At 41.3% G+C, this 20,935-nt stretch overlaps 1 protein-coding gene across 3 annotated transcripts in view; it reads left to right on the top strand.

The window, feature by feature from the left end:
• Window positions 1–10,865, top strand: part of LOC128839623 (cytochrome P450 1A5-like) — a 44,680-nt gene extending 33,815 nt beyond the window's left edge. For 2 of the 3 annotated variants that reach the window (XM_054032768.1, XM_054032767.1), the window contains exons 4-9: window positions 4,301–5,140; window positions 7,493–7,616; window positions 7,862–7,951; window positions 8,035–8,155; window positions 8,749–8,835; window positions 10,269–10,865. In XM_054032768.1, coding sequence (XP_053888743.1) covers window positions 4,319–5,140; window positions 7,493–7,616; window positions 7,862–7,951; window positions 8,035–8,155; window positions 8,749–8,835; window positions 10,269–10,551 — 1,527 coding nt within the window. In that variant the 5' untranslated portion in view covers window positions 4,301–4,318 and the 3' untranslated portion in view covers window positions 10,552–10,865. Of the gene's footprint in view, window positions 1–1,617; window positions 1,794–4,300; window positions 5,141–7,492; window positions 7,617–7,861; window positions 7,952–8,034; window positions 8,156–8,748; window positions 8,836–10,268 lie in introns of those variants that run through there. The other variant, XM_054032766.1, reaches the window with a different exon arrangement.
• The last annotated feature ends 10,070 nt before the right edge of the window (window positions 10,866–20,935 follow it).

Raw genomic sequence — 20,935 nt, 5'->3', positions numbered from 1 at the left:
TATTATTTGAGTGAAAACCATTATATATTTTAAATATCAAAGTATTCCATAATAGGTAAGCAATCAATATTTGGAACCTAATCTGCCCTCAAATGTCCCTATACAACTTCTATTTTTCAAAGTCAATGAGAATCCAGCACACACATCAAAGGGCAGAATGGGTCCTTAAAGAGACAACCTCCTATGCAAAAAACTGATCACAAACATGCCTGACTCACAAAGCTAATATAAACTAAAAAATCAAATTAACAATATTTTAGGAAAAGCAGCCTATGTTATACCAGTATTATTCAGAGAGAGAAAGAGGGTCAGTAATACAGGTATCATTTTATAGTTCTAGACAAAGATATATAGTTACAGAGATAACATTTATAAATTTGAATTGACTTAGAGATACTTTTAGAGTTAAGCAGTTTAAACAGACAGACCACTTCCTCTTTGGAAGGGTTAGATCAAGTACCCAAAACTACCCTATCATCAGAGTTGAAGAAGAACCCATATAATGGTCTCCTTACTTTAATTAAAGAAGTTTACATTTCTGCAAATGTAACTTCTCTTACTGCCCATTAATGAATGTCTGGGAAACCCATGAGTATGAGACAGTTGGGTGCAGAGAACTGGGGGAAGGAAGATAAAATTATGGAGCACACAGGAATTTGGCGAGATAAGCTGCTAGAATGAGAAAGGTCTGGACAGAATATTTAACAAGGCAGTTGCTGGAATTGTACAGGTTTACGGAAAATACAGAGATGATGTTGAGTGCACACAGAGTTGGAGCGCAGACAGACTGGGGAAGAGAAAAGTATGTGTGTGAGAAGAGGGTCAGGGCTACAGTGTTTAAAGGAAGGCAGAGGAAGTTGGTATTCTTAGTGTTGGGGAAAGTGAGCTACTAGGAAACAGAGTTGGGGGGAAAAGACACGAGATAGCTAAAAAACTGAAAATGCAGTTACAAACAATAGCATAGTGACAATACGGGGGACCTGATTATTTCACCACTGCATTCCAGCACATCATTGTCAAGGAGAGTTGGTATTATGGAATACCAACATATTTGGGCCTTAGAACTGCAGGAGCTTTAGGTCCATGTATTGAAATATTTTGGGAGAGCCTAGGCATTTGTGTCTGTCACCTTGGCATCAGGGCACCATGATGAGGGGTGGGGATCAGCATAGGGCCTGGGAAAGAATTCCCACCTTCAGGATGAATTATTCATATCTTGTGGCAGGAAAAAAACTTCCAGAGGCCCAATTTAAGGATGATTATGTAATTGCCAAGTGGGTGCCAAACAGCCTTTCCCTTGGCCAGTTTACACTTGGTTTCAGTTTTCCTCCCTTACTTCACATGCCTTCTGCCTCCCCTATCGACTCTCCCACCACAGTACCTCCACAGACACAATATGGAGCAAGCCAACTACCTTCCGCCCTCCTTTTCCCCTTTCCTCCTATTCTTTTCCAGTCTCTCCCCTTCCCCTTACATCCTCTAGAACAACACAAATCCCTCTATAAACTAGTCACAGCAATAGCCCTGTCTGTGCCGCGCCTCTCACTCCCCCTGCTTCCCTCTCCCTAACTTTCCGACACCCCGCCCCGGCTAGCCCGCTGCTTCCACCCTCCTGCCGCACCGCTCCCTCCCCAGCGCCCGGGGCCCTGTGCTGGGAGGGGCAGCGCCAGAAGCGGTGTCTCTGCGGCGCTGGATTGAAGGCTAGGTGCAGCCCAGGCGCTGGGAGGATCCGAGGCGGGAGAGAGGGGCGCGAAGAGGCTGCTGGACTTTAACCTCAGTTTTGCTCTGGCCAGGTGAGAATGTGGGAGTTTCCTGGGAGAACAGCGTTAGATTTCAAAGCAACCGTGTCGGAGGGTTTCGAGCTCCAGATTCCTGGCCCGAGCTGGGCTGTTTCACTCACAGAACGCTGTTCAGCTCTCACTGCGCAAGCGAGGGACAACCTCCCCTCCTCCCAACCATCCCCAGCCCCCATCATTGAAGCAGATTTTAAGCCGTCTCCTTCTTCCAAGGAAGTATTTTGCAGTGTCCGAGTGTGACATTTTAAATCTCAGTCATATATGTTGTTTTTAAAATCTCATTGATTAAAATTCACAGCCCTGAACTGATGGCCTTAAATTTTATACAAGAGTCCTCATAAACAAGCAGCAAACGTATTCCCTTCTGATCAGCCAGCAAACAACACGTGGGAAGTGCGCCAGGATTTATTTTAGGAATTGCAAAGCAAGGGAAGGCTTCCAATAATTAACTAGACTTCAGGGGACCCAGTAGGGAAACTTAAAAACACATCCCATGGGACCAGCCACAAAATGTAGTATCCTCTTCCTCAAAATTCAGGGACTCATTAAAAGTACTGGGAGAGTAAACTGAAGAGAAAACAATTACATATTTTGTTGTCATGGGAAATCTTAGAAGTTTTGCAAAAGCAACACCAGTGAGTCATTTCTCTTCAGAAATGCATGTTTAAGGCTTTCTGAGCATCTGTATATTTTATGATTGTATTTGTGTTGGTTCCATATTAGTTGGGCACGGCACAAATAATGGGACAACAAGATACAGATAATGAGCTGCCAAGAAACATATAAAAGTATAAGAAACAATCACTATTTTCAAGTGGTTTATTAGAAACTCACAAAACACACATTGTCATTCTGGTATATAAGTCAGCAAGCAGACAAATTCAGGCTCATAACTATGCAAACTTAAACCAAACGAGATAGCAAGGTCTCAGGTATATAACAGGATAATTATTGTTGATCTCTTGGTGTTAAATAAATCCTCAAATATTTAAATAAAGTGGTCCATGAAACTGCATGTCTTTGCCTTTGAAATCACTGGGCTTTGTTTACATCAAACTGAGGTCAACCCCAAATGAAAAGATGGCTATACCTTAGAACCACTGATGGCAAAGATCACCTGTTAAAAAGAATCTGGAATTCCAGAGACATTGGGAAAAAATAACACTACCCTTAATTCACAGACCCATTCACAGTCTTCTCAATCAGTACAGCTGAATATCTTATTTAACATACTGAGTTATGTGCTTAGGTTCATATGATAAGGTCAAAACTCTTATTTTTAAATGTCTCTGTGAATTTAACTACACTGTAGTATTCCAGACACCCAAATACATTGACTCTTAATTTACCATTTTTCAGGTATTTTCCAGACATGATTTCTATGGGTTTCACCAAGGCTAGAGGCAGCTCAATCTCTTTTGAACACCTGCACTCACCAGCATTATGAATTTTGGTGCATAAAATAAGAAAACTATCATATAAAATATTTTATTAATATCTATCAAAACCACCTTGGTTTCTTTTTCTGAGTTTCCTTTTGATTTAAAGCAGCAAGAAAGAGGGCAAATATTACCTAAGGGTTCTGTGTGACTATCTTCTGTGCAAACTTTATGCTGCAAATGAATTACTACATCTTCATCAGATAAGGTGCCAAGTGAATACTTTAGCATGTATTATTTTATTATCAGTCTTTTATGAGAGGCTAGCAGCTCTGGACCAGATTTTGGCTTCTTCTTGTGTGCAAGGGTGGGATATGCCACAAAAAAGTTCCCTTCCTCTTGTATCCCAGTTCAGGGGTCAGACGCAGTCTGGTTGGGGGAGCACAGCCATTGCATGAGGCTAGCACGACCCTTTAGGCCTTGGCTACACACGCGGTTTCACAGCGCTGTGAAGTGCGAGTGTAGTCGCACCGCCAGTGCTGCGAGAGCTCTCTCGCAGCGCTGCAAGTTCTCCACCTCTCCGAGGGGAATAGCTTGCAGCGCTGCAGGCGCTGATTACACTGGCGCTTTACAGCGCTGCACTCGCTGCGCTCAGGGGGGGTGTTTTTTCACACCCCTGAGCGCAGCAAGTGCAGCGCTGTGAATTGCCAGTGTAGCCAAGGATGAGAGTCGGGATGAACATAGGGTGGTCATTTTGCCCCTCCTTTGCATGGGAGGTCTTGCTGTATCCTGTCAAAGCAAGGCAGATCCCCTGTTACAATATACAGTGGCCCAGAGTCTCAAGAGCAATATCGTCTGAAATAGTCAGAATTCTTGGAGTTGTCACTGCCATCTGAAGGCCATCGTCTTCCCCCCGCCCCCCCCAGCCTTCCACCCGCAATTAAATAAGTCTATTCAATGTAAGAAATGCTGCTGTGAAGTGTTTCAATTTGTATTGCTATATTTCCCACCTCTATTCAAGTCTACATTTTTATTTCAAGTCTTTGGGGGTTGGGGAGGGGATGGTGTTTTTTTGCTATTCTAGTTACTGCTAGTGATTAAATCTTCCAATATTTTCTCTTTTAGGTGCTTTTACTTCTGGAAATGATGTTTGAGGCAAAGATTTCCCTTTCAGAGGTGATGGCCGCCCTCTTTACTATGACATTAATTTTAATTTCTGTAAGAATAATAGGTAATATGACCAAAAAGCACATCCTTCCCCCAGGTCCATGGTCATTACCAATTGTGGGGAACCTGCTTCAGCTTGGAGAGCATCCTCACCTTTCATTTATCCAAATGAGGAAAAAATATGGGGACGTGTTTCTCCTGAAGATGGGGATGGTACCTGTTGTGGTGGTGAACGGTCTAGATATGGTGAAACAAGTGTTACTCAGAGATGGAGAGAGTTTTGCTGGCAGGCCCAAGATGCACAGCTTTTCTTTCTTTGCTGATGGAAAAAGTCTGTCATTTTCTGTAGAATATGGAGAGAGCTGGAAACTCCACAAGAAAATTGCCAATAAAGCTTTAAGATCCTTTTCGAAGTCAGAAGCCAAAACCTCTACTTGCTCTTGTCTTCTGGAAGAGCACGTATGTGCAGAAGCTTCAGCACTGGTGAAAATGTTCTTGGAGCTCTCCTTAGAGAAAGGTGCCTTTGACCCCACTGGTATTACTACCTGCACTGTTGCAAATGTTGTCTGTGCCCTGTGCTTTGGCAAAAGGTATGAATATAATGATGAAGAGTTTCTTAGCATGATTAGGATCAATGCAGATTTTCTAAAAGCCACAAGTATTGTCAACCCAGCGGATTTTATACCTTGGTTTCGGTACCTTCCAATCCCTGCTGTGAAGGCTGCCCAGGGGTTTTATGAGGTCTTAAATAACTTCATCACACAACGAGTAGAAGAACATTATACCACATATGATAAGGTGAGACTTCAAAACTATAGACCAATAACAGCAGTTTTGTAATGAGTATTCTCTATTGCTGCTAGGCAGAGAGAATCTGCACAAGTAAGATTTGGGTCCAAAGTTGAATTTTTATGGCTCTGTTTAAAATGCTGACATGATTATCTACTTGTACATTGGTTTTGCTGGCATACCTCCTTTAAAGTTAATGGAATTAAGCCTAAATTTGGTGCAACAGAGCAGAGGATCAGGCCCCTTGTTTTAAGCAGGCTTGTATACAGTCTTTTCATAAATGCTGGAAATTAATTCAGCAACTCTTCACATATGACACAGACCAGGACTAATGGGAGGGCTACAGAAACCTGTCAAGACTGAAGTAGTTAAGAGCTGTACTAAGGAATCTCTCACTTCCTCCTAGAAGTATAAGCCCATACAAAGGAAATTAAATTAGCATGGAAACAAATGTGCTTGGATATCGATACTTTTTTAACTCCAGAAGAAAAATTTCCATGAGACCACTTCTACCAACCACTAAATAAATAAATAAATAATAATAAAAAGTTCCCCGCAAACCTGATGTCTGCATCTTCTAAAGAGAGATGTTTGAAGGAAATAGCACCATTTACAGGATTATTTTTTAAAGTTGTTCACAATGAAGCGTTTTGGTCCTGAATAATGTAAGGACCTGATTCTGATATCAGTTGAACTGGTTTTACAACACTGGGGACCCAGTTCCATAACATTCAGTGGAGATACTCCAGAGAGAGGAATAGAGAGGAAAACCATACCCTACACCTCAGACTCCTGGACATTCCTTACAGATTATTGTGGGGAAATTTCTTGAGTCTTTACTCAGTTAAATCCCATTTACTTCAATAAGAGATTAACCTGAGTAAAAGAAGGAGCAAGAAAAGAGGTCTGGGCTCATCCTTCCTTCCTGGTTGTCTGTAGTGAGGGTCCATTCTTCTGCCCCAGGCTCCTCTTATCCCATTCTGCATCCTGTCAGCACAACTCCCTGACCATGAATTCCCACCATGAAGGGTTCTAAAGAAAATTTAACACAGATCCATTATAATTTGGTGTGGCAGAATTTAATTATTTATAATTGTGACAGATATTGATATTTATTTTTAAGCTTTTTATTATCTATTTAAATTTTCAGAATTGCACAAAATTATGGGTTTTAAGCATCTTTTTGAATGTTTATCTATTTGAATTTTCACAGTTGTGGGAGATTATGGGGGCTGGGTGAATCAGCCAATAATTATTCAATGACAATAGACATTGAGATGTACAAAGTTAAAGCTTTATAACCATTAAAACACAAATTGTTAATATAGTACCATGTCAAAATATACAAAGTAAATATCCTTAAATTAAACTCTAATATGTTCTCAAGGAACATTTTTCTTACTGCCTGTCTGTACATTTCAATTATTATTAATAGACTTTTTTTTCATTGGTTTGCATGTGTTTGGTGTTTACTGATATTTATTGATTTAAAAATTTTGAATGTTTCCAAGCCTAATCATAAGTACAGCTCCACTGTAATACAGCCCCATTTTCCTGTTGGTTCCCTGCAAGATTGGTGAGGTGATGATGATATCTCCCGCAGCTAAGTTCCCAGCCCACCCATGCCACTGCCTGCTCTCTTCCTACACCTGGGTCAGACAAAGGCAAGATCCATTAGTGGAAGACCCTTCTTTGGGTGGATTAGTAGCACAGTACTTCAGGATTTGGCCCCATGCTTTTTATAATGAAGAGTGGCATGGAGATTTTCAAAGACCCAAAGGGCAGTTAGACAGCCAAGTTCTTCCAGAGTAAATCTACAGACTTCTAGTATTTCTGTCCCTCATTTTACTAAGTAATTTTTTTAATGTAATCTGCATATTATTAAATATGCACTCAGATGAATTCAATTATCTTGATTTTTCCATTTCAGGAGTAATCAAATGAAAGGAACTTTCCGTTTCTACTAGTAAGTAGTACATATTTTCAGGCAACAATTGATAGAATGGTGTCAGATTTTGATGCAGCGTAACTCTATTGATTGAATGGCATTACTCTGGAGTTACAGAATGTAAATGAGAGCAGAATCTGGTCCATGTTTTTTTGAGCTACTGCTGACTAGTAGCTTAATTTTCTTTTGCAGAAATATACAGAGGTCAGTTCTTTTCCAAGATAAATTGCCATGCGTTGTGGCAAATATTTAAAAAATATTAATTGTACTAGCAAGAATAGTTTTAGCAGGAATTTCCAAGATTCATGAAGATACATGGTCTGTGCATCTCACGTTAGGAAACTACTGGTTACAGAATGTTGTGTTAAAGCTTGTTGGATGAAAATATGTCAGAGATTTTTGTTTCCTTTTAGAATCATCTCAGAGACATTACTGACGCTCTAATAAGTATAAGCAATGACAAAGGAAGTGATGGAAAAGCTCCACCCTTATCTAATGATAAAATAATAAGTACTGTGAATGACATCTTTGGAGCTGGTAGGTATTAAAAAAATCTAGCCAACCTTTTAAACACCACTCTTGGGAGATTTTCGGTGTACTTCAACAGGCATATATCCTGGGCCTGATTTTTCTCCCATGTACATCAGTTTTATTCCAATGCAACTTCATTGACTCCCTGGCCAATATAAGAGGAGAATCAGGTATTATGTTTTGTGTGTGTGTGTGTGTGTTTAATCCGATTTTTATTAAAGCAGCATTCTGGTTACCCATTTATTTTGCAGGGTTTGATACAGTATCATCATGTTTATTTTGGATCTTCCTATATTTGGTAAACAACCCAGACATTCAGACAAAAATTCAAGAAGAAATTGGTAACGTATTTACTTTTTCAAAAAATGAAGCCCCGTGTCAATTTCATGAAGCACATTAAACATTCCTATTTTTTTCTTTGAAGATGGAAAGATTGGACTCAGGTCACCAAGATTTGATGACAGGAAAGATTTGCATTATACGGAAGCTTTCATAAGTGAAATCTTAAGGCACACTTCATTTATACCATTTACCATTCCTCACCGGTAAGAAGCAAAACACAAGTTTGTTTCTGTCTAAATAAAATGAGTTGTAGAGATAATTATTATGCTTCCTTTCTGAATTTGAGATTGAAATCCCCATTTGTCGATTTTTCCACTATAGGCAAGGTGAAATACGTGAAGGAAATTAAGGAATTCTGATACTGTTATGACAGTGCATCACAGTCGTAGCTTAAAATGAACACCAGATACTCAGCTGGTGTAAATTCATGGCACTCCATGGAAGTAAAATAGAACTCCACCTATTTACACCAACTGTCTTCTTGCTCTACCATATACATTAAGGGCCTGATTCTGATCTCACTTATACCAGTGTAAATCAAGAGTAACTCAGGTTGTATTACATCAGTGTCAATGGGTGTGAAATCAGATTAGGCCTTTAGTTTGCAGGAACAGTTTGCTGTTGTAGATGAAGGGGATCAAGCCTGGTGCCTTGTGACATGGTCTAACATTCAGAAACAATAAGTACGATCATCCAACCATTAGATATAAGCATAGGGATAAGAAAAAGGACTATTTTGTTCCCTGAATGTTCAGATAATCAGCATATGTTGATATGATACATTTTCCTTTTCTAGTGCAACGAAAGAAACCATTCTCAATGGGTACCTCATTCCCCAAGATACCTGTATCTTTGTTAATATGTATCAAGTAAATCATGATGAGTAAGTATCTGCCAATTTGTTTATAGGTTTCATAATGACATTTGGCACTTTATTATAGTCAGTATTTTCACTTATGTTTATAAAATGATAACGTATGTTCACTTGGACACATTGTACATTACTATTTTATATCTATACAAGGATAATGCAGTTCTCATTCTCCTCAAAACAGTCTATGAAGATGATTGGAACAGAGACAGCCATTTGGAAACAGATCATTGGGCCATCTAGCACAGTACCCTGTCTCTAACAGTGGCCAATACCAGATCCTCCCTGGAAAAGCCCCAACATGCACTTTATCAATGTATAGTCTTTGGTGATATGGTGCAGAGATTATTTCTAGACTCCAGCTGTCAAACAAAGCCTGATAACTGTAGTAATTTTAGCCTAGTTAGTGCAACTGCCCATGTTTTTCTTATTCTTATAAAGTAGAGTCTAAATCCTCAGCTGAGGTTAAAGAGTTCTATGTGCAGCTTAATTGGGAATGATGGGGTGGGTTTCGGCCACCGATACATTCCTCCAATCCGGGAGCTGTTTGGGTGTTGGGCTGGGCCCTGACACAACTCAAGGCTTCTCTGTTTTACACCAGCTATCTATGGCCCCAAGGAGTCAGCCCAGCACCTGGGGATCATTGGGGCACAGGGATATCCTAGTCACACCCAATTTTCCTTGTTCATCCCTTTCCCTGCGGTGCCTCCACTCTACCTAGAGAGTACCCAAATAGAGAGTTAAATTAGCTTTAGGACTGGTTTTCACCAGCTAAATGAGCAGGAGATCCGGTCCACTTCATGCTTTATCCAGTATGACCCTGAATCTGATCTAACTGAAACAGAATTTACCCCACTGTAATTCTGCCAACTTCATTGGACTTTCTCCTCCTTTATGCTGGCATCTGTGAGAGCAGAGGCAGGCTTCATTTGTTAATCATTATCTGAGGGAGGGAACATCTCTACTAGATTCTCTTTGTGCAGTTTTCTTCCAATTTGTTCTGTCAGTGAAGCGGGGATCCCCACTTTGTGATCTTTAGGGAACCAGGACCACCCATTTGGAGGTTCTGTGCCTCTGCATTGGGCTGTTACTTTCCCACTGCAGTCTCTAAAGGGTGCAGGTAGATATAGCATGCATCCCTCCAGCACTGCTCACTACTGTCAAGGTTCACCCATTGGGCAGCCCCCTTTGGAATCTACTCCATGCATGGATCAAAGGCGTACAGTTGAATGATGAAACAAAATTCAATTTCATGCCCTCTTTACATAATTCTGGGAATTTTTGAGAAAAACCAATGCAAATTTAATTTTGACTTATTCAAGAACTCAGATTGGTCATAAGTAAATTCATTCATTTAGAAGTACAGGCTCTGTATTTCTGTCTTTGTTTTCTGTACATGTGATATTCTGTAAGGGCTTTTAAAAATTTATTTCTTTTTGCCATAGAACATTATGGAAAAATGCTGATTTGTTTAGACCGGAGAGATTTCTGAATGAAAACGGTGAACTCAACAAAAGCCTCGTTGAGAAAGTTTTGGGTTTTGGAATGGGAATAAGAAAGTGTTTGGGAGAAGACATAGCTCGTAATGAGATTTTTATTATTCTCACCACCATTTTGCAACAGCTGAAGCTTGAGAAATGCTTTCAAGACCAGCTAGATTTGACACCGGTGTATGGATTATCCATGAAACCTAAACCATACCAAATTCAAGTGGCACTGCGCACCTGAACAGTGCATCTGGAGAAGCTGCACTTCAAAACATAATTATCACTCAGTACATTAGTGTAGGGAAATCTATTATCCATAATGTAGGTTATCCATTACCTAAGCTACTATAGTGCATTTTTAAATGAAAGGTGTATAACAATAAACACAATCTCCTAAATCACCTTCTCTGATTGTACTAATCAGTTAACTGCAGGTTATGTTATTGCTAACTCTTTGAATAAGTTGAGTTATTTTTTGTTTGTATCTGACTATTTTAGTGCACCTCTTCTCACTGATTTTCTAAAATAAAGTTTAAAAATGCTTTTCAGTTTTAATTAAGAAAGTCAAGGTTATGTTCAATGAAATCTTCTCCCATGACAAACTATTCCGTGTTCCCTCTCACTGATGTCTCTTTTTTATTTCATTGCCTGAAACTTGAAGATTCTTGTAATTGCATGAAGTGTTTTTATACTAGGGCAGTCTGAGAGGACATTTCAGTATATAAAGAACATAACAGAATCTGCCTTACCTGTCAAGGTGTAATGATATTTTTTGCATGATACATTTAGTTGCAGCTGAAGTGTAGGGAGGCTGACAATTTATTTATTTTTTAAATTTATAATTTAGTTTTGGCATTAAGAGGCCAAACTCTGGATCCCAAGCCAAAGCCCAAGTAAACAGACCTTGCACAGTGGACTGCACTGTGGCCTGAAATCATCTCCCCAGGCAGTGAAGCACCAATGTAGCAACTCTGCAGCTGTTACTACAGCCCTTGAGCTGTAGTAGCAGCTGCATTCACTGTGCCATCACTTACCCTCCCATCTGGTTAATCTTGCTCAGTTCCAGGCTTTGATACAAAATAGTGTCGCCTTTATCAAGCAGCCAGGCCTTGAAGCAGCACATGAGCTCAGTAAGATCCCTTTGACCGTGAATTCTTCAGGAACACCACATTCTCTGAGGAGGGACTGTGACTTCTGATACATAGGACATTTAATTCATTCTTTCAAAGCCTGAATCATTCCCATACACACCCAACTTGCCTCCCAGCCCAGGACAAAGTGTGAAGGAAGGGGAAGGCTCCCTTGTGGTTGTGTTAAGGCTTGGTGCGGTTAAATTCTTCATTGACTTTGTGAGAAAACAGTGTTAGCAAATAGGTCAGATTCTCACTACAGCAGTTCCCCACACAAAAGATGCATGGCCTCAAACACCAGCATTCTCATAAAAGCCCAAATAAGGAGAAGAAGCCTTTGATGGCAACAATTCGTTACAGCAAGTGTGACGGAGCAGGGAGCAGGGCAGATTTGACCTGGGAATGTTGCAGGGGGGTTGCAGTGGGGATGTGGGACTTCCCTTGAAGGAAGCTACCTGAGCTGTAACCTGAGCCAGGAACGGGGGTGGGGAGAATTAACACCTTCTGGCCGGGAGACTGAACAAAGGAGAGGAGCAGCGGGAGGAGTTGAGAGTTTAGTTTCGGTTGGGGCTGGGTGGTGCAACGCAGGGAACCCCAGGCTGGGGGCTAAGCTCCCTGAACCTCCCCGAGGGACCTAATTGAGGGGGGGGTCTGGTCGTACCTACACGCTCTGCTTGAGACTGTGTTCCTGTCCTTAAATAAACCTTCTGCTTTACTGGCTGGCTGAGAGTCGCAGTGAATCTCGGGAAGAGGGGTGCAGGGCCCTAACTCCCCCACAATCCGCAACAGCAAGTAAACAACTAGAACAGCTGCCAGAAGGGGTCAGGGAGTTGTGTGTTAACAACATAGCATGCAAGGCTATAGGGCAGATCTGCCAGGTGCATTTGTTTCAGGATCATTAGCATCAGCTTCACTTCACAAGCAGGAAGGGGAAAACTGATGCATTCCAGGCTGAGGTGTAGGGAGGCTGACAATTTAATCACTGCAGTAAGTGAAAGAGAGCAGTGGAGGCAGACAACTCATTGGGAGCTAAAGTAGCATAGAGGAGCAGTGGGAACTCCTTCTGAAGTATTGTATGGCCCCCACCCCATAATCTTTAATGCATTTGTGCTGTGCCATAGGGAAATGCTATTATCCCACTTACATACAGAGAGACCTGAGGCAGAGTGAAACTAAGTGACTTGCCCATACTCACACAAGCAATCTGTGACAGAGTAGAGGTTTGAACCTATATCTCCTAAAGCTGAGGTTGGTGTGATAACTACTGAACCATACTTTTCCCCCCTAAAAGTAAAATGTAATGAAAGAATGTGAAAATTAATATTCTTAGTGGTTTCATAAAAGATCTGATCCAAATTCCAGTGAAGTCATTGGGTGTCTCTCTATTGACTTTGGTGGGCCTTAGACTAGGCCCACAGAAAGAAGGGAAGGGGAATTATTTGTGCTTATAAAATGTTTTGTTTGGAAGCTTAAGTGGTTACTGGTTATAAGACATTAAAGAGAAGCTACAAGCTATCAGCTGCATTCATTACTTTTAAGTTCATGTCTCACAAGTAATCACTCTCTCCTGCTGCCTAATGCACTGCATGTTGGGATAGGGCATAGGGTTGGACAAAGGGTTGTTTACTTTTGTTGTCTAAGTGTTTGACTTCTATTATTTGGGTTGTATTTTTAAAGTTGTTATAGGGTGGTGTAAACACTTCTGTTACAGTAGCCATTATTTGCTGAAAATGATAAATGAGATGGCCATTTTTATACCTGCTCAGTTGTAACAATAGTATCCTGTAATATAAAAGAGGAAGATGCAATATTTTTAGTATCCTATATAGAGGCTTAGAAGGATGGTGGGACAGGAGTAGCCCAGAGGTGGAATCAGGTCAGATCTCCTCGACCAATTTTGCATTAGACTTGGGCTAAACAGTAAATAGGGAAGTTACCATTTCTTTTCATACTGAAGTTTGCTCATGACAGTGTATTTTATTCTGCTGCACACAGAAAAGGTCAATGGCTGTTGAATGGGTAAGAGCTGCATATAGCGAGAGGTGCCACAGATCCAAAATCTGCTCTGACTTGTGGCAGGGGAAAAGGCCTGCGGCAAAATTGAGAGAATTGACTTAAAGTCACCTTTTCCCCCTTCCCCACCCCCAACAAAGTTGTACCAAGTGTTTCTTGACTTCACCTTCAGGCCGTTTGTGTCCTTTATGCAATTCTTATATAATTTTAATAAGGATTTTTCTTTTTCCTCCTTCATGGGTTAGTGAGTATGCCCAGAGTGCTCCTATAACATTCCCTGCTTAAATGGAGGGAGGGAGGAAGGGTGGTTATTAGCTCTGCTGCATCAGAAGAATTGGCATGTGCATCACTGAGTGGTGAAAACACAGCAGCGCTCTTTTCAGCTGGAGAGTCTCTTTAGTTATTTATGTCAGCACACTTTCTTCTCAGGCACATTGCTTTAGTGAATCTCATTATTAAGGATACTTACCCTGCTTGCTTCAGGTAACTAACAGAATAGCTTGGGTTTGTTTGTTTTTTTTTTGTTTCTTCCTTCCCTTCCCTTCCAACGAGTATTACAGCAGTTAAGTGAGCTGATGGCACAAAAGATTATTCTCTTGGAACAGGGCTGAGAGGACATAATGAGAGACACTTGCTAGTTTTTTTATTTTTAAAGAAATAAACATAAGTTAATTGTATTCCTTTAAATACATTTAAAAATATGTTCCTAGTAAAGCACTATCTCCTACACGCATCTCCTCTTTACAGAAATGTCATTTTATCTTGGGTTAGCATTTAAATTCCAAGGGGGGAATTTAAACCTTTTCAAAACTTTGTACATGCAGTAACAAACTAATGCAAAATTATCTGTTGTCCCTTACACTGCTCCCTCTAAATGCTGAAGTAAAAGACTTGTTTTCAACTTAGTATAAAGGGGGTGGCATTAAGGATGCAGCTTTGGCATTTAATTCTGAATATACTTGGTTTTGTGGGTTGTGACAGGGTGCGACTCACCACTGCAGCACCCCCTACTGGATGTCCTGGCAATCAGCTCTGCTAGCTGGTGCATTTCGCCAGCCCTCTTCTGGTGGCATTTCGCCACCCTCACTTCTGCTCCAGGGACCCACATCACTCTCATGACCACAGCATCCTCTTCATGACACAGCCCAGTCCAGCCACTTCCTCAGGGGCTAGTAGGGTAGGGGAGGACCCAGGCCTGCTCACTACTGTGGGTCCCAGCCCAGGGACCCTGTAGCTGACTGCCACTTGCTGCATCCCCTCTGACTCCTCTGTAGAGCTCCATGGGTAGGGTGACCAGATGTTCCTGATTTTATAGGGACAGTCCTGATATTTGGGGCTTTGTCTTATATAGGCACCTATTACCCCCCATCCCAATTTTTCACACTTGCTGTCTGGTTACCCTATCCCTGGGCTACTTCCCCTGTTCCCCATGGCCACAGCACCCTCTTTGCCCTTGCCTCATGGCCACAGCCTGCAGATCCCTGCAGCCCACCCGGAGCTACCTTGAGCTTCCCAGGTTTCTGCCTGCAGCACTGCTTTATCCCAGGGTGTTTGCTGTCATCAGCCTACAAGGCAGCCAGTCCTCCTCAAGCTTCAGGGAGTGATTAAAGCTGCTCTGCTCTGCTCTGCTCTGCCCTGCAGCCCTTCTTATATAGGCCAGCCCGCCCCTGACTGGCTGCTCCTCGCAGCTCCTCTCTGATTGGCTGCTTCCTGCACAGCCTCCCAAGGGCTCTATTAACCCCTCAGAGCCCAGTGTGGTGCAGGCACCCCATCACATGGGTACTCAGAATAACCTACCCCAGAATGATCAAAAATCACATTGTGTGTGTGTGTGTTTTTAAATCTGCTTTCTGATTTTTGAGCCTTTAGGGTTCACACTTTCAGGATTTTTTCCACAACCATGAAGGTTTGAAATAAAAAATGCTGAATTTTTCATATATTCACATTACTTGAGGAACTGGGGCTTTAAACACTGAATATTGTAAATCAGGGCAGAGTTAAGATGGTATGGGCAACTTACCTTAATTGTTAATTTCCATACTTTCCATGGGTCACTTGCAAGGTTAATCTTAAGTCTGAAGTTCCTGGCTTTTTAATGGTGGTTGTATGGCTATCACCTCTCCTTAATAACCCCTGAAGTTAATGGTAGCATTATTTTGCCCAGTACAGGGGAAAGAGGTCCTCTCCATCTATAGTTCAGAAATAGGCATATTTTTCCATTAATTATTTAATATGTTTGTTTTCCTTCTTGTGTTTGGTAGCCTACAATTTTACATGAAAGCTTTGGCATTTTACTTACATCAGTTGATTTTTGCCATACTTGACATTTTCTATTATCAGAACAATTTTTACCCTTTTAACAAAATTGGTACCATTTTCATTTTTCTAACAGGCTTGATTCATCAGAAAAATGCATTCCCAAGGAAAGAATGGTAATAATGGAAGTCTGAAAAGGAAATTGTGAAATCTGCTGTTGTAGAGTATTAACAGAACACACAAGACACGGGAAAGAACATAAGGTATAACATAAGTAGGCCCATAATGGAGACTTGGATCTCAGAAAATATGGGGCTGCTTTCTTAGTTGATCTAATGGAAAAAGTACAATTCTGTCTGCCTTAACTCAGAGATCTGATGAAGATGATGCCTGTTCTCGTTCCCACTAGTAGTGCCTCTAGAAGTCAACAAATCCAAAAATCATGCCAGTGTCATGTCATCTAGTCTTTGGGGCATTCAGCAGGTAGATAAGAGTAAGGATGTCCAGTGTGATGAGGGACATTACACTTGAAAGTGCCTTCTCAAGGTACCTAGCATAAGTTCCTGCCTAAGTGAGAGGGAGCTGTTTTAGGAATACTTGATGTAAGATGGATGTGTCAAAAATAAAAAGTGGCCATAAGGGCAGCTTAGCTGTTGGAAGTGCAGTAAGATAGGAGGAATGCAATTTGTCATTTTCCTACATCTTCCTTAAGACAGAGAGCTCTAGTGAGCACTCATGGTTTTTATATTGAGAAGGTTAAAAAAAAAAAAACACCCTCTAATAGATGAGATATAACCCTGCGGTAAATTGCAGAGTACTTTGCATAAATAAAGGTAAAGGGTCTGTGGGTGAGTATGTGTATACACCTTAGTGTTTTAGTCTTGGCTGAGAAATTGTATGACATCCAAGTAGTCCCAATCAAGTAAGTGCTGTTTATTAGACTGAGGAAAGGAGACCTCGTTCTACATGTGTTTTCATATTATACTAGTAGTTCTGATGGTCTAAGAAAGTGAATCCTGTAAGATAAGTGTCTGAGCCTGTACTGTAGCCCCATCTGCTGGGTGCTGTTAAAACATAGCTCCTTACACCTTGAGGTTCAGTAAAAAATAAACAGTATACCAGTCAAAGTCACAGACACTTCCCTACATGGAGAACGATCGATTCTGTGCTATCATATGTTGTGGAAACCGGCAGCTGTAAATCTTATAATGGAATGAATAGTTGACAATTAAAAAGCAAAATACTAACATCTATACTATTATATAAAACATAACATATTTACCTTTGTTAAAATCCAGATTTAACCCACACTGAGAGTAGCCTAGCATTTCTACAAAGATGTTAATTAATTCACTTTTTAGCTACTAAAGGACCACAACATTTTGTACTTTACTGCAGCTGAGCCAAAAGTTGTAGCATGAACTGTTGACTTGGGTGCTGTTAGAATCAGTGTGACGTTCTGCCATGTCTCCACCATAGCTATGCCATATCTAGCCTGTAGGGTAGATGTACCTATAGCAACGGAAGGGGTATTTCTGTTTCTGTAGGAACACCACCTCCCTAGCAACAGTTACACTGGGGGTTAGGTTGGCATATCTACAACAGTGGCTCTCAATCTTTCCAGACTACCGTACCCCTTTCAGGAGTCTGAATTGTCTTGCGTACCCCCAAGTTAGCCTCACTTAAAAATGACTTGCTTACAAAATCAGACATAAAAATACAAAAGTATCACAGCACACTGTTTCTGAAAATTGCTTACTTTCTCATGTTTACCAAATAAAAATACAATAGATCAACTGGACTATAAATATTGTATTTACATTTCAGTGTATAGTATATAGACCAGTATAAACAAGTCATTGTCTGTATGAAATTTTAGTTTGTACTGACTTTGCTAGTGCTTTTTCTGTAGCCTGTTGTAAAACTAGGAAAATATCTAGATGAGTTGATGTACCCATGAAAGACCTCTGTGTACCCACAGGGATACAACACTCAGAGATGAGCAACATAGGTAGGTTGATCTAAATTTTAAGTGTAGATCAGGCCTTATTTAATGCCTTTTTCACTCGTGCTTATGAAAAAAGGGTTAGCTACATATTGATGAAATTCAAAAGTTGGGCAACAATTCATAATTTGTTCAAGTTTCAGAGTAACAGCCGTGTTAGTCTGTATCCGCAAAAAGAAGAACAGGAGTACTTGTGGCACCTTAGAGAGAAGTGGGCTGTAGTCCACGAAAGCTTATGCTCTAATAAATTTGTTAGTCTCTAAGGTGCCACAAGTACTCCTGTTCTTCTTTTTATAATTTGTTCAGTTAATTTAACTGTTTTTTCTATTTATGAACTATCCACGAGCCACTCATTCTGTCCTTGAATTTATTCAAGAGTCAAAATAAGTAATTCAGTAAACAAATTATCCTTGGCCTTCCAGTTCTATCCCAATCACACAGCCAGTTTCGGGGCCTGCTTGGGGCTGAGAAGCCATCACCCTTCCCCCATCTCTGCATAGGAGTTCTTCTCCCTTCATCCCCTTTATTCCTTCTTCCTTGTTTTCTCTCCATGCTGGAGGTGGCATCCAGTCACTTTTGACACCATGTCATTGCATAGTGCAGATAGCAGCATGGCACGCTGAGACACATGGTTGTTTGTGACAGAGGTAAGTGCTTTATTAGTAATAAACCAGAAGTGACACAGATAGAGTTGGTTAGATTTTTTTGACACATGTGGGGGAAAAAAAAGCCCAGAATTTTGCAAACATTTTCATGTTTTTTTTCTTCATTTTCAGACTGACAGTGTTACAAGAGACCTCTCCATTGATCACCATTTTGACCCAAGTGGTTAGACTATAGTCAGTGTTTTAAGGGTTGTTTCCATTAAGAGGAGAAATTGATGATGGGGTCAGTATTTCTTTGATGCAATCCTGTTTATTTACCAAGAATGTATACCAAGTACTGTTTCAGTGAACACAGTAGGAAACAGTTTCCTTGTTTAATATTCCAAGCCTCTTTTTCTAGCCAGTTCTCTACCCAAAAAGCAATCTTAGCTTTCTCTCATGGTCATGCTACTAGTGTTTCTCTGTCTCTCCATGGCTTTCTGGTGCCTTCTGTCTGCTTCTTTGGTATTTCTGGCTGCATCTGGGTTCAGGTCCACCAAAACCAATGTCCAGCTAACTCTTTGTGTTTGCATTCTGACCCAGTAAAACCATCTTGCATGTGGCCTGTGTTTTGGGTGATGGCTCCTATTGTTTCAGGTATCTTACTCCAAAAAGAGAACTGCTTCTTACATTTATCCTGAATGAAGAGTGGCTGTTATACGATTCAGCTTTATTGAGGTTTCACTCCAGCATAACTGTGTGTGTGGTGTGTGTGTGTGTGTGTGTATATCTATCTATCTATAGAGTTAAAGATAAGGTGCCAGTAAATGGTGCTCAAGCATACATAGTATATAGTTCCTGGGTTCTGGGGGACTAATAAAACTTTTTGTACACTACAAATGGCTTCCTTTGTACAGCACTTTACATCAGTGCATAACAGTCAACACTTCATCTAGGTGTACTGAGACCTACAGCTTATTTTACAGTGTGTCCCTAAATAATGCTGGCCAGTTATATTAACCGAATCAAGGACATTGGACCCTGAGATCTTTTAGGTTATCTGTGCCATCCCCTGCCACAATTCACTGTCAGGAAGTTTATTTTATATTAATTTTCTTTCCATTATTGCCATCAAACGTATTTCCATTTTTTCTATGTAAATAATAGCGCCCCCCTCACCCCCGAACATCCGTAAATCAGTCCCTTCTGTCCTTAGTGTTTACACTGGCTCAGATTGTGTCAGGGTCTGGTGCAAAGGGACTACCGAGCACAACTGTCATACACTACACCAGACCCCTGAGGTCAGTGAAGTGCAAGGATTTCTTCCTCCTAGCATCTTCAGAGGTGTAATGAATTCTTTGATGAAGGCATGTTAAAAGATTTTAAAACACGAACGCCACATTAATGTGAAGTTCCATTTAATAGAGAGGCCAATGGATAAACCCCCCATCCAGAGGGCATGCAACATCATCAACCCCCAATCACTGCAAAATACCTTTTGGGAACTAGTGGTGCTTGTATGAAGAGGGGCAGGTTGTGAGGGGACAGAGTGGAGGAACCCCTGAGGGGGGGTAGCAGCAGCTCCAGCCACCGCTGCGGGGGGGGGGGGGGGGGCGTGGAGGGGAGAGGGGAAGCCCCAGGGCCAGCCATTGCTCCAGCCACCCTGGGACCACTGCTCAGGTGGTCCCCAGAGCCAGTCGCATCGGCTGCTGCTTGGGTAGTCTCCGGGGCCAGCTGCCCGGGCTGCCAGAGGAGGGGCCAGTGCGGTGAGGGTAGGGTCACTTCAGCAGTGGCTGGTGCAGCTGGCTGCAGGGCCATCCGAGTGACTGGCTGCAGAGCCGCTCGAGCAGCAGCCTGTGTGTCTGTCCCCAGGGCTGCCTGAGCAGCTGCTTCAGAAGTCAAGGAGGTCGCACAGAGCCCTACTAATGACCCAATATTACCTTTTGCTTAGCCGCCCTCTGAGCTGTGGAGTGTTCCCCAAAAAGAGTCAGTGGAAGCACAGAGCTCAGGAAAACACACTTCCTGGTGCAAGAGTAGGGCCTAGAATCCCTTGGCAGATCCAGGAACAGACTTTAGCCAGAAGAACATTCGGCCTGTTCCAAGATTTGAGATTTAGGCACGATATATGTACTTTAAACACACCCATCTCTCAGGAGAGTGTGGAAGAAAAACATATCGGACTTTAAAAAAAAAAAGTCTAATTATAAAATTGGACAGGGAGAAGAGATAATTATATTCCATTTTCCCATTTAAAAAAATAAACTAAGTGGAAAAAAGTCCACACCCAGAATCATATTTTCTATTGCAGGGTACCAGTCAGAGCTGTGTAAAATTAAAAAAGACACTTTGCCACTTGTCCTGAGTTCAGCAATTTTTGATGCAGTTTACTTTAAAAGAGAACTAATGGCCCAAAAAAAAAAAAAAAAGTCTTGCTACAGCTACAGTCTTCAGAGTAGAAGAAAAAGGGCTTGTTTTAGACCTACATTTACTCTTCAGACTGCAAGAACAAGAGACTCTTGATTTTTCTCTAGGTTGCAGCCTCCTCTCTCGGATCCAGTTATTCTAGTTAGAATCTAGGAGGAGCTGGCTAACTGGTGAAATGGGGTTTAACCCCTTCCCTGTCAGAAACTGCAAAGG

This window comes from Malaclemys terrapin, chromosome 6, assembly GCF_027887155.1.
Source record: "Malaclemys terrapin pileata isolate rMalTer1 chromosome 6, rMalTer1.hap1, whole genome shotgun sequence".
Lineage (NCBI taxonomy): Eukaryota > Metazoa > Chordata > Testudines > Emydidae > Malaclemys > Malaclemys terrapin.
The sequence above is the reverse complement of the archived record's forward strand: the minus strand, read 5'-3'. Positions and strand labels throughout refer to the sequence as shown.